This window comes from Osmerus mordax, chromosome 14, assembly GCF_038355195.1.
Source record: "Osmerus mordax isolate fOsmMor3 chromosome 14, fOsmMor3.pri, whole genome shotgun sequence".
Lineage (NCBI taxonomy): Eukaryota > Metazoa > Chordata > Actinopteri > Osmeriformes > Osmeridae > Osmerus > Osmerus mordax.
The window spans coordinates 12144784-12158077 of NC_090063.1; the positions used below are offsets into that span (position 1 = coordinate 12144784).

The following is a 13294-nucleotide window of genomic DNA, read 5'->3' on the forward strand; positions in this document are numbered from 1 at the left end:
GGATTATGTGTAGGCAATGACTTACTGAAAGCATGGGTAGATGCCAGACACCGCAACCCTTTCTAATCTCCTTTTGTCTCAGCTCTTTATAAAAGTATATAAATAGAAATCAAAGCAGAGGTCACACATTATGGAGAACAGTGGTTAGGTTACGCCGTGGTGAGGCCTCGGTCAGAGTGATCTCAGCCTCTCTTCACAGTACTAGGACCGCTATTCATGTTTCACATACATCTGAACGACAGAACAAACGGCGAAAACAGAGCGACGACAGCCTTCAGATCCGAGAACCTTCAGATGGACAGAGAGACACATTGAACAGTGAGACTATCCTTTTTTGTTTTTGTTTAACAGATCTAATGTTTTCTAGCTGACACAAAAAGCATGTGACAAAAAAACGTCAAATAACGAGTGTGGGCACTCCAAGATGGCTGACAAGGTTTTTTTTTTTTTTTATTATTTTTTTTTTTCAAATGAAGTCACTTGCGGTGCTTGATATACATTCAATGCCTAGCTATCCTTTCCTACTTGTCTTCTAGTTGAACTACATTTATATAGATTTCATAAGAGAGATTGAGAGACAGACGGTGATTATTAGGTGTGATGGAGCTCCCTAAGCTGCATCTCTCTCTGACTGATAGTTCCTCTCCCTCCATTCTCCTTGGCCATTGGGGAGTGGTGTGTGTGTGTGTGTGTGACAGAGAGTATGTGTGCGCGCTAGCTGCCAGTTCTCTCAGTTCTCTCTCTCTTCCACACACACAGACACACACACAGACGTGCTCACACACACACACACACACACACACACACACACACAGCTACAGCGAACAGGAAATGAAGCCCTAGCTCGTCGGCTCAGGCTGGTTGCCTAGCAACAGTGGTAGGGGGGCCCGGTGCGTCTGCGCAGCGCACAAAAGAGAAACACCGTTTGTTTTGTTGTGATGTTCACAGTATAAACAGCAGGCTGAACGCAGACAAAAAGCACAGCTCTCAAGAGAGAGGGAGGAAGAGGAGAGGGAGGGAGAATGGAGTGCATGAATCTCTACCAGGTTATGACAGATGCTTCTGTTGCCTCTCTTTTTCTGTTAGTTGATAGCACTGAAGCCCCGAGTAGGAAGATGAGAATGGCTTTTCTGTGTCTCTCTGAGTATGTGTGGGTGTATGTGTGTTTATGTCTGTCTGGCCTGTCAAAGAGAATGGCATATGTATAAATGCTATGATCATTACACAATATACCCCCCCCCCCCCCCCCCCCCACACACATAAAATGACAACATGGAGTTAGACAGCACCACAGACTCAACCTAACCACCAAAACCCCCAAATCTACCAGAGAACTTGAGTTTGGCCCAATGAGGATAAACTTCTAAAAGGGGTGGGTTTGGGGTATTGGAAAAAAGGATAGTCATCTCATGTAAAAACTAAATAAAATAAAAATAAAAAACAGATACAAATTCACTTCTCAATCTGTGTGTGATATCTATTACCACAAAACCACATTCATTGAGAGGCGCTTTAAATATCATGATAATACACACAGATTTGCTTGCAAACGCGCGCGCACACACACACACACACAATACAAGACAAGGAACTCATCTAAGCTTTTTCATGTTTTTCAAAACAAAACATGTTGCTTGTCCCAACTCCTTTAATTTCATCTCTATTTCCCAGTTAAAGTTCTCCCCTCCCATTTTCTTGTAGTCCGTCTAGTAAAAACTCAATGTTTCACCGTTGGCTATTGGCTGGGAAAAAACTCCTCCATCCAACCATCGCTCGAGTCCAGCTCCGCTCCCGTGCCATCGGCCAATCCGAAGCCCCCGCCCGAGGGAGCCTGCCCGCCCCCATAGCCATATGAGGACATGTCCTGGCTAGACGTCCGCTGGTAGCCTTGCGGCTGACCCCCAACCCCACCTCCCTGGCCATAGGGCCCTCCTCCACCTCCACCCCCCATTGCCGGGCCCCCAGGCCCCTGTCCGAAGGTCCCCATGCCGGGCACGCTCTGGCCCATCACCCCCTGGCTCATCACCATGGGTCTGGGCTGGTTGGTCCTTGACTGGCCGCCCATGTGAGCGGCCATCATGGGCCCGGCCATGCCTGCTGCAGGGTTCCCCACCCTGGGGTCCATGGGCTGGCCCATGCCCTGGGGGAAGTGCTGCTTAGCCATACGCGGTTGCTGTCCCGGCTGCAGCCCGTAGCCCTGGGAGGAGCTAAATCCCACCATGTCTCCTGTAGTCCTGCCTCTGCCGGCCACTCCGCCACCCATAGACTGCATGTTCTGCCCCTGTTGCTGTGGCCAGCCTCCCATCCCCCCTGCCTGCACCCCTCCCCCTCCACCACCTCCGCCTCCCATCATGCTCTGCAGCCTCTGGGCCTGGGCCTTGGGGTTGGGTGGCCCTTTGAGGGGCTGTTGGGACATGGAGTTCATCATCATCCCTTGGCTGCCATATCCTCCTCCCATGCCCCCGACCCCCACACCGGGCCCCACCGGCCCCTGCCTTTGGGGCTGCCCAGCTGGGTTGTGCTGGGGGGGGAGCCCCATGGGGCCCTGGACGCTTTGGCTCTGGTGCTGCTGTTGTTGCTGCTGCATCATCTGGCTCATGGAGGGGTTGAGGCCGTAGAGGGACTGCTGGCCAGCCCCCTGGCCCCCGTACGGGAGTCCCATGTCGGACTGAGACCCCACCGAGCCCCCCGGGCCCCCCTGCATGGAGCCCTGGTTCTGGACAGAGCCCATCTGGACCATCTGGGCCTGCTGGTTCTGCTGCTGGAGGAGACGGGCCGCACGGATATTCTGGAGTGCCTGGGAGTGGGCTGCCATCTCCTGGGGGGTACCTGGTGATGGAGGGAGGGGTTGGACATTAGAGAAATGGTTTTCCATAGAAACAGAGGGTGAAGGTGAGAGATGGAGGTTGGATGTGGACAAATGAGTCAACGGGTAACAGATGGATGGATGGATAGATGGAATAAATGGATTAATGGATTAATGTATAAATGGATGGGTGGATGTCAGCCAGAGACAGTGAAAGACAGACATAGTAAACAGAGATAGGGATAAAGGGCCAGACGCACAGGGGTCAGAAGAGGAGAAGATATCGGATCGTATTGGACCAGGTGAAGCGTGTCCTGCGTTTCTGACAACCCATCGGCAGTGGTGAGACGTACACAGCAGAAAACCACCCGCACACAGTCCAGTCCTACACAGTCCAGTTCTTTTTTAGCCTCTTTGCTCTTTGCGGGAGGACATAAGGTTTGTTTGTTTTTTAATCAAACCTCAAAAGCCCAATAAGTTCAAAGCCAAAAACGTCCAGGAACCCATGTCAAGATGTTGGCCGGCTTCTATCTAGCTGTTCTTGCATGGCTCTGGGCACGTGGTGGGGTGATGTGCCTCCGTAGCGTGGAAATGTCTCCAAATCCCCCATTAAACCTCTTCTGACACCATTCCGCTAATCCCTCACCTCACATCTCTCTCCCCCTCTCTCGTTCTTTTCGATCATTCTTTATTTCTCTCTAATCAGCGTCTCTTCGCTGACTGACTGTGCAGTGTGTGCAAGGTGTCCTTTCTGTACTGAAAACAGGAGCGGTCTCTATTCTGTGAACCAGACAGACATGATGCTTTACTGCAGAAGTCGAGGCTCTCGTTGGGGAACGTTGCTTCCATAAGCCCAGACAACATAAACAGTTTAGAGGACAAGCGATATATAATGCTGATGCCCCTCCCTCCCTCCCTCCCAGATGTATTACTTTTCTCCCGACTGAAGAAGACAGCCAGCCAGACACTGTAATGGCTGCAAATGGCTCCTCTTCACTCCTCTCTTTCTCTCCCCGGTCTCCCTCCCTTCTCCCTCCCTCTTTCAGTCTCTCTCTTTTCTCTGTCTCTCTCCATCAGGAGACTCCACCGGAACTCTGGGGGATCTGGGACAGGTTGCCACGGTAACAGGCAGAGCAGGAATATTTTCCGGAGTGAACGAGAGAGAAAAAGAGACTTGTGGATAGACCGAAAGACGGGTCCCTGATTGGTCATAGATGACCTCATATTTATGAGGAGTGTGTGTGTGTGTGTATGTGTGAGACAAGTGTGTGACTTACCCTGGTACTGGTTGACCTGTGGGTAGGGATTCCTCTGGCCTTGACCCATCTGTCTGGGAAGATGCTGCTGCTGCTGGAGCTACACACACACACACACACACACACACACACACACACACACACACACACAAGAAAGACAACAGTATTACTTCCGGCTCAGAGTTGATCATCTGTCAAAAGACATCAAGGATTCTTTTTTTTCACGTCACCAGTTCCAGCCTGATCGACCACAGAAAGAGAACAGTGTGCTAAATAACTCATTCACACAACACAGTAGCCAGTGTGGATAGACGACCATAGAACATTCTAGCCTGAACAGTTTAGAGCTCCAAAACAGGCTCATGAAATAACTATTAATAGTAATAATAATGATAATAACAACAACAATATGTTACATTTCTATAAGCACTGTGTGTATAAATATATTGCAGTGTGACGGGGATGTGTGAGTGTGTTTCAACGAATACTGAAGAGAAAACACCAAACGATCACAGCAAGTGAACCCCCCCCACGCACACCACGCACACCACGCACACACGACGTAGACAGGGTGAAGATCAAAGGCAGTGTTGTGTTTCTGGTGGGAAGGAGGGGGCTGGTGTAGCGAGGGGGGGGGGGGGGGCTCAGACCAGACGGCCAGAAGAGAAGAGGAGGACACGTTCTGCTGTCTCATCCGCTGCGCACAGGCCGGAGCGGAAACACACACAGCCACACCCACACAGCCACACCCACACAGCCACACCCACACAGCCACACCCACACCAACACAGCCACACCCACACGCACTTGGCATGCTCTACCTGTTCAGCCAGGAGCTGCTGTTGCTGCTGGTGCCTCTGCTCCCGGAGCAGCTGCTGTTTCTGCTGCTCCATCAGGTGGAGCTGCACCCTCTTCTCCTGCTCCAGCGCCATCATCTGCTTCATCATGGCCTGCTGCTGGTTGCCCAGGTAACCCGGGGGAGGCCCCGCCCCCTGGCTGGGCCCCACCCCCGAGGCCCCGCCCCCAGAGGGGTGTGGGGGCGGGACGGCGCCGGGCGGCCGCGACATGCCGACCACGCCTTGCTCCTAGAGAAGGAGGGGGGGGGGGGAGGGGGCAGAAGGAGAAGTGAGTTGATCGGGTTGGTCAGACAAAGTGACGTCAAGTGACGGGCCAATCAGTGGTCAGCTGTCAAGTCATATGATTGTTTGTAGGGCACTTTTATCTGTCTTTGTCAAAGGTGACTCCCAAGCAAGAGTTGACACACACACACACACACCAGAGACCTCCCTCTCCCTGGTGCTTTATGGGTCTCCGCTACCAACATCAACCCCTCATTAGCATATAAAGAGCCACTCCTCCCCTCAACCGAGCGCTAATCTCTTATAGGATAAAAAGGCCCCAGTCAACCAATGAGAGGAAGCCCTCAGGAAATCTATTAAAGGTTAGCTCTGTGATCGCTGTGGGTGTTATGTAGGAGAGCAGCAAGCATCGACTAGCACTGCCTTGGGGTAAATAGGCAGTTTTAGATGATGATAATAAGGCATTTTTCACTTGACAGAGAAATGAATTCACTGAGTGTGTGATACCATTCTGAATGCAGTCTATCAACCTTCCGTCAAAATGTAACTCTAGACAGTCAGACCTGACTAGTCGCCTGCCCGAGCTCTTTCATCCCTTATTGGCACGCCGTCCATGCCAGGGGCAAAACAGACCTGCAGCAGCCACCCCTGGCCAGTGGGGGTCAGTAGTGCTCTGTAAGAATGTGTGTGTGTACGTGTGTGAGTGTGTGTGTCTCAGTCTCAAATGGCCACCTCTCAGCAGATGGCTCAATCATGACAGCTCTGATCTACGATCTCTCTCTCTCCATCTTCAATCTCTCTCTCCGACTCACTTTTCTCCCTCCCTCTCTCCCTCTCTCCCTCTCTCCCTCCCTCTCCCTCCCTCTCTCCCTCAACCTGAGTCATGTCCACACAGTCACCAGGGACAGGAGGAATGACAGAAGATGGAAAAGGAGAGGAGAAGAGGAGTGAAGAGATCAGGGAGAGGCAGGTAGCAGAGGATTCAAAGAGGAAGAGAGACACAGAGAGAGAGAGACGGCGAGAGAGAGAGAGTGAGAAAAGAGCAGCTCCAAAAGCAGAGAGAGAGAGAGACAGAGAGGACAAGAAAAGACGGTAATGAGCGTAATAAGGTGACGCCTAAAATGAAAAGAGAGAACGAAATGCTTTACTGAGAGGGCGGCTGGAAGGATAGAGGGAAGGAGAGGCCAACAAGGGAGAGAAAGTGAGGAGGAGAGAGGAGAGCAGGTACCCCTGGCAACGGTGTCCGTGGCGATGAACAGATGGCGCTGGTAGGAGCAGCAATGGCCACCGTGCCTGGTCGCCCCCGACAACACCGGGCATAACCGCAGGAATATCACACACGCACACAGACACACACATACGCACTTAGCACGCACGCGTACACACAAACACAGTTCTATGCCCCCACCCACCCACCCCCATTTCGTTCTGTCCCAGATCTCCTGTTGAATAATGTAACAAAGAGCATCACTCCTGCACCTTCTAACCAGCTCCTTACATTCCTCTCCACTACACACACACACGCACGCGCACACACACACACACACACACACAATGTAGGCCTAACGCTTGAGAGCATATAGACATTGAAGTACTGAATAGGCATTGATGCTGGCTCCTTATTCACTCTAGAAAGATGGATGGCAAGCCAGAAGACTGGCTTTTTTGAAGTAGAGTGAAATAAACATCCATAGTATCAAACACACCTGAGAAAGACCAGTACAAGGTCAAGGCAGAGGAGAGAAGGAGAGGGGAGGAGGAGAGGGGAGGAGAGGAGAGGAGGGGAGGAGAGGGGAGGAGAGGAGGAGAGGGGAGGAGAGGAGGGGAGGAGAGGGGGAGGAGAGGAGAGGAGAGGGGGAGGAGGAGAGGGGGAGGAGGAGAGGGGAGGAGAGGAGGGGAGGAGAGAGGAGGAGAGGGGAGGAGGAGAGGGGGAGGAGAGGGGAGGAGAGGAGGAGAGGGGAGGAGTGTGCTGGTGGGAAAAAGAGGCTGTCATACTTATTGGGTTAGGGAGCCAGGAGAGCACAGGTGATTACATTACACTGAGAAGGAGCGGAAATATACACGTGTGTGTGTGTGTGTTTGTGAGTGTGTGTGTGGGTGTACTTATAAGTGTGTATGATTGGACGGGACTGAGTGTGTAGAAAGAGCATGAGAGTGAATTAGTGTGTAAGAGAGGGGTGGGTACAATTGTGTGTGTGTGTGTGTAAGAGGACTTGCTCTTCTGCCAAAGTGAAGTCACTTGTCCCCTTGGTGACCACCCTGCAACAATCTGGATGCACAGACACACGCACACTCTGTGTCTCACGCGCGCACACACACACGTGCACACTATGTGTCTCACGCACACACACACGTGCACACACACACAGACACACACATAAGCCTCTTAGAACCACGGTGCCTGGCTGCGCAGCGTTGTGTCGGTGTGCTTTCTGAAGCGACACACATCTGTCCAACACCAGAGAGACAACAACGCCCTTGCCTGATCAGAGTGTGTGTGTGTGTGTGTGCACGCACGCGTGTTCTCCCAAATGAACATACTAGGTAACAAAAGCATCCCATGTGTTGTGTGTTAAAACATGCCGTCTGACATGGGTATTATGCCACCTGCAGCCTCTGCTGGCTGGTCCGCACCACACACACACACTACACACACACTAACCCTGAGCAGATGGTGCAGCCAGACCTCACGGTATTAAAGTATCCCACAGTGCCACAGGTAAAGAAGACATCACACATACACACGCACGCACACACAAAATGTACTCTGACATTTACATTTAGTCATTTAGCAGACGCTCTTATCCAGAGCGACTTACAGTAAGTACAGGGACATTCCCCCCGAGGCAAGTAGGGTGAAGTGCCTTGCCCAAGGACACAACGTCATTTGGCACGGCTGGGAATCGAACTGGTAACCTTCAGATTACTAGCCCGACTCCCTCACCGCTCAGCCATCTGACATAAGATACACACGCAGACACATACATCCTCAATACACACACACAGTAGGCTACATACACTCACAGCAAATGTACATCCAGGGTCAGCTGACAGTTACACACACACTTTACAAATACCCTCTACCACACAGTTTGACAGAGACAGACACACACACACACTTACTCTGATTCTCTCCTGGGAGAGATATATTTAAATTGTTAGAGAAATAGAAAGATGCATGGGGGGGGGGGGGGGGAGAGGGAGGAAGAGAGAAGTTTAATCTCCACCATCTCTGCTCTAAACCCTAACTGGCCTCATTCTACTGTAGCACCCTACACACGCAAACACACAACCACCCTACACACTTAATCACTGCTTCACTTGTGCCCTACACACTAGTGCCCTAAGTCCTTATCTCCCTCTCCTTCTGAAGTCCCTGTCCTGGCCTCGCTCGCTGTCGCTGACTGCCTTCCACACTGACGCCTGCTAACCTCCGGTCTCCTCCCTCCCTCTCGTTTCTCCATGCCCTACTCCTCATTCTCTCTCTCTGTCTATTCGGTCTTGCTCTCCCCCTCTTCTCCCTCTCTACTTCTGACAGTAATGCAGTGTTTTGTTCCTGACTAGAACACAACACCGATTTATGTACACATACACACAGAGAGCGAGAGCGAGAGAGAGCGAGAGAGAGCGAGAGCGAGAGAGAGAGAGCGAAGGAAGGAGAGAGGTTGGGTAGGGAGAGGGAGGAGGGCAAAATGAGAAAAAGCAGAGCTGGGGGGGAGAGAGAGGATAAAAAGGAAGGAAGGAGAGGTGAAAAGGAGGGAGACAAGGGAGAGAGGGTAGAGAAAGAGGGAGGGTCGAGAGAGTCCGGGGGAAGAGGGAGGAGAGAGAGAGTAGGGGAGGATGGGGGTGTGGGATGAGATCATTGGTGGTCAGGGAGCAATAGTGGCGGATGAGTGTACCACCCTGAGAGGGACCAGGTGCTACAGTAAATCACACTGTACACCTGTTGCCATGGCAACCTTAAAGGCACACTCACAGATGCAGACACAACAATAAGCTAAACGGTGTTTGAGAGTGTGTTTGCCTTTGAATGTGTGTTTTGTGTTTGACAGTGTGTCTGTGTGTGTGTGTGTTAATACCTCTGCTGTGTGAACTCTCTGTACTCCTTGGTGTGTGTTTGTGTCTAAGGCTGCCTCTGTGTGCGTGCGCCTCTGTGTGTGTGTTTGTGTGTGTGTTCTCAGCGCTCAGCCGCCGTGTTTGTGTGAATCTCTGTGATTGATGCGGCCCTCTGTAATCTAATCTAGCTGGCTGAGAGAGGTACATCTGACTGACAACTAGGAGCCACGGCAGGTGAGGGACACACACACACACACAGGTACGCGCATGGATAGGAACACACATGTACATGAAAAAGGCATGGACGCATTAAATGCGAAGCACTCGACACGCAACCTCACCTCTCAGCCAGGTAGTCTAGTGGCAACGTGTGTGTGTGTGTGTGTAGGGTGGTTCTCCTGCTAGCCTGTTGATTATTCCCGTTCCCTCTTGACAGTATTCTTGATCAGAGTGTTTTAATAATTCACACCCAGGATCTCAGCTATTACACGCCTTTTAGAGGAGGGGAGTGGGCTCTCAGCCATCCATTTATACCTCCCTCCCTCCCTTTCCGTCTCTCCCTCACTCACTGTCTCTCTTCCTATCCATCCTTATTCCTCCCTCTGATCTGTTCTTTCCACCTGATCTGGTCTCTTCTTCCATCGTTTTGAGTGGCTGACTTAGCCCTCCATCCTTACCTCCATCCCTCTCCCCCGCTCTATGTGTTCTTTCTCTCCTCTCTCCTCTCTCCCTCTCCCCCGCTCTATGTGTTCTTTCTCTCCTCTCTCCTCCCTCGCTTTCTCTCGCTCTCACCCGGGCGGCTTTGCTCACTTGCTCTCCCCTTCATGTGTGCCTCCCTCTGCCTTTCTCTCGCTTGATTGCTATTCTTCCGTTCTATATCGCCCTGCCTTCATCTCAATCCATCCCCTCCCTCCCCGTCTCAATCGCTTTTATTCTGATTCATCTCTTCCTCCCTCCCTCCCTTTATTCTCCCGCTGCCTATTTTTTCTTCCCTTCTTTTGGACACTCGTTCTCACATTTACCCAATACGGCTAACCGCTCCCCCCCAACCCTTTGTCTCTCTCTCCCTCTCTCCCTCTCTCTCTCTGCCTGTCATATCACCCCTCATTACTCTCGTCCTCCTCCGCCCCTCTCTCCCTCCCTCGTCCATCCCTCCCTCTCTCTCTAGAGAAGGCATTAGGTGCTGCTATAGGGCCATCACTCTCTCTACCCCCCTCCCACCCACCTTTTTTGCTGTAGTCTCAGGGTAGTACCCTCCCTCCCTCTCTCTCCCACCCTCCTCATCTCAGTAAGGCCATAATGTGTTGCTGTAGGGTTATATATCTGTCTATGGCTCTATTAGACACTCCGGGGGACTGCTCCAGCAGCAGCCGCATCAGCACCCTTCATCCCTCTCCCCCTCTCCCTCTCTCCCTCTCTCTCTCCCCCTCCTCCTCTCCCCCCTCCCTCTCCCTCTCCCTCTCTCCCTCTCTCCCGCTCTCCCGCTCTCACGCACGCACGCTGAACCCCTCCCTTTGTCTCGCCTGTCCACAGTTCAGAGATGCATCTCTTCATGCCTCTCCTGCTCCTTCTCTCTCGTTTGGTGTATCAATCTTTGTCCTTCCCTCCTTTGTCCACCTCATCCTCTCTATTGTCGCTCTGTCCTTCTACTGGAGAGGGTGAGCTAGAGAAGGATGGAGATAGGGAGAAAGCAAGAAGGAAGCGAGACAGAGAAACAGAGAAAGCTGTACAGCAGCATATTATCTACAATGGGCCCTCAAATACTGTTTGGTAATATGATGAAATCTGGTGTAAAAATAAGAAATGACGCTCAAAGTGGCAGAGTGGAGACAAGCCTCCATTCCTGAGCTGCCTGATTAAATTATATCATTCAACTCTCAATCTCTTTTTCCTCCCTCTCTCCCCTCTATCTCTCTTTCTATCTCTCCATTTCTGAGAGAGAGCGAATCTCACCGGCAAACAGTACTCTCCAAAATAGAAATTCCATTAAACAATGTGTCGGAGCATCGGACAGCAACACCCCCCCCCCCACACACACACACACATCCACCACCACATCCGTGCTTTAAAACACATGGGCTTCACCCATACTAACACATACACGGGAGTGCATACACACACACACACACACAGGACAAAGGCAGCCTACCATCCAATTACTATCATGCCAAAATAAGTGCTTGAAAACAAACAATAATTTGCCATCATCGCTAGCAGCTGTTGGGGGGTGGAGAGAGAAAGAGAGAGAGAGACAGAGAGAGAGAGAAAGAGAGCGAGAGAGAGAGAGGGAGAAGGGGGCAGATTGGTGCAGAATAAGAGGGGTTTACTGAAGAGAGGGATGATGAGAAAAAAGGAAAGGATAAAAGAGGGAGGCATGACTCTTCCCCACCCCCTACCTCCCTCTTCCTCCTCCCTCTTCCTCCTCTCTCATCCCCTTTTCTGTCCCCTGGGAGAAGGAGGGGTGATGTATGGACCCTCTACTGATCTCACAACTCAGCAGAACAGATGGGGGGGGGAGAGAGGGAGAGAGACAGAAAGAGGGGGAGAAGGAACAGAAGTAGACAGGAAGGAGGGGAAAGTGCAGAGAAAAAGAGGGGGGGGTTGAGGTTAGAAAGGAGAGAGAGCAGAGCATGAAGGTTTGCCAACAGTGGAGCGTGATTCCCTAGATGACATGGCCCGCCTTAAATGACAGAGTAAAGAAGAAAAAAAATAAATAAGATGGTATGTGTACGACGCATGTGTATGCGTATGACTAAGCCAGAGTTTGAAAAGCTAAGCTAATGCTAGGCCAGGTTACAGTATCTTAAGATAAACTGGGCTAGGCTAGGCTAATCCTTAGCAAGGCCCTCTCCCTGACACTAAGAGGTAATTATCTCTGCAGTGACCATAAGCTCCCTCTCCCCACCCCCTCATCTCTTCACAGGAGTGGAGATGGAGAGACTGAGAGAGCGAGTGAGGATGGGAGGGAGGGAAATCGTTCCTGGAGGAGGGGACTATCGGTAACCCAGGGGGAGAAATAGATGTGTAAACAATCACAGCCGAGAGAGAAAGGGGGAGAGAGAGAGAGATGACGGGAGAGAGGTAGAAAAGAAGAGGGGAAAACAAGGACACAGCCATATGTTTAAGTCAACAGAAAGAAGCGAGGGAGGGAGGGAGGGATAAACGTCCAAAGAGAAAGGCGTGGGAGTGAACGAAACACTTCGGCGACAGAGAGCGGTAGAGAGAGAGAGAGAGAAAGAGAGAGAGAGAGGAGGAGTAGAGACGCTTCTTAACATTGTACCAGTGTTAATTGTTGGTGGCAGGGAAAGACAACACAGGGAATTAGACAACAAGACAAAAAAATAATTAGTCTGTGATTGGCTAATTACCACTGACTTTCTGACAGACCACCGAGCAAAACGAGATGTTTATGAACATGGGGCTGCCTAGGCTGTAGCAGAGGGTGTGGGATAAGAGGGGTGGAGAGAAAGAGAGAGAAACAAAATGAATGTAGTTAAGTATTCCAACTCTGAATAGATAAAATCTGAATGCTCATGAAAACAATCGTGCACTGGCATACATTTACATTTAGCAGATGCCCTTATCCAGAGCGACTTACAGTAAGTACAGGGACATTCCCCCAAGGCAAGTACGGTGAAGTGCCTTGCCCAAGGACACAACGTCATTTTGCACGGCCAGGAATCGAACCAGCAACCTTCTGATTACTAGCCCGATTCCCTAATCTAAGCGTAAGAGAGAACAAGGGACGGTGTGCGTTCTTGTGTTCCTGAGTCCAGTTGTGTGGTTTGTGTACTTGCACCTGTGAATATAGGCGTAAGTACTTGTGTGTGTGTCTGTGTGATGGAGACTGAGTGAGTGTCTGAGCAGGACCGAGGCTCATTTGCAGTCTTCCCCTCTCTGCAGTGGTGAGCTACGCCACGTGCCAGAAGCGTGGCTCTGCACAGCATTAGACGCACACACACGCTCTCCCACTCTCTTAAATATCCAGACCCACACACACACCCCTGTACACGGGCAAACACACGCTCTCCCACTCTCTTAAATATCCAGACCCACACACACACAGCCCTGTACACGGGCACACACACCCCTGTACA

At 51.2% G+C, this 13294-nt stretch overlaps 1 protein-coding gene across 1 annotated transcript in view; it reads right to left on the reverse strand.

Annotated features, from left to right (window-relative positions):
• Positions 1–788: 788 nt before the first annotated feature.
• Positions 789–13294, reverse strand: part of maml3 (mastermind-like transcriptional coactivator 3) — a 42146-nt gene continuing 29640 nt past the window's right edge. Inside the window, 3 exon segments of the mRNA XM_067251052.1 lie at positions 789–2829; positions 4084–4162; positions 4884–5147. Coding sequence (XP_067107153.1) covers positions 1736–2829; positions 4084–4162; positions 4884–5147 — 1437 coding nt within the window. The 3' untranslated portion in view covers positions 789–1735.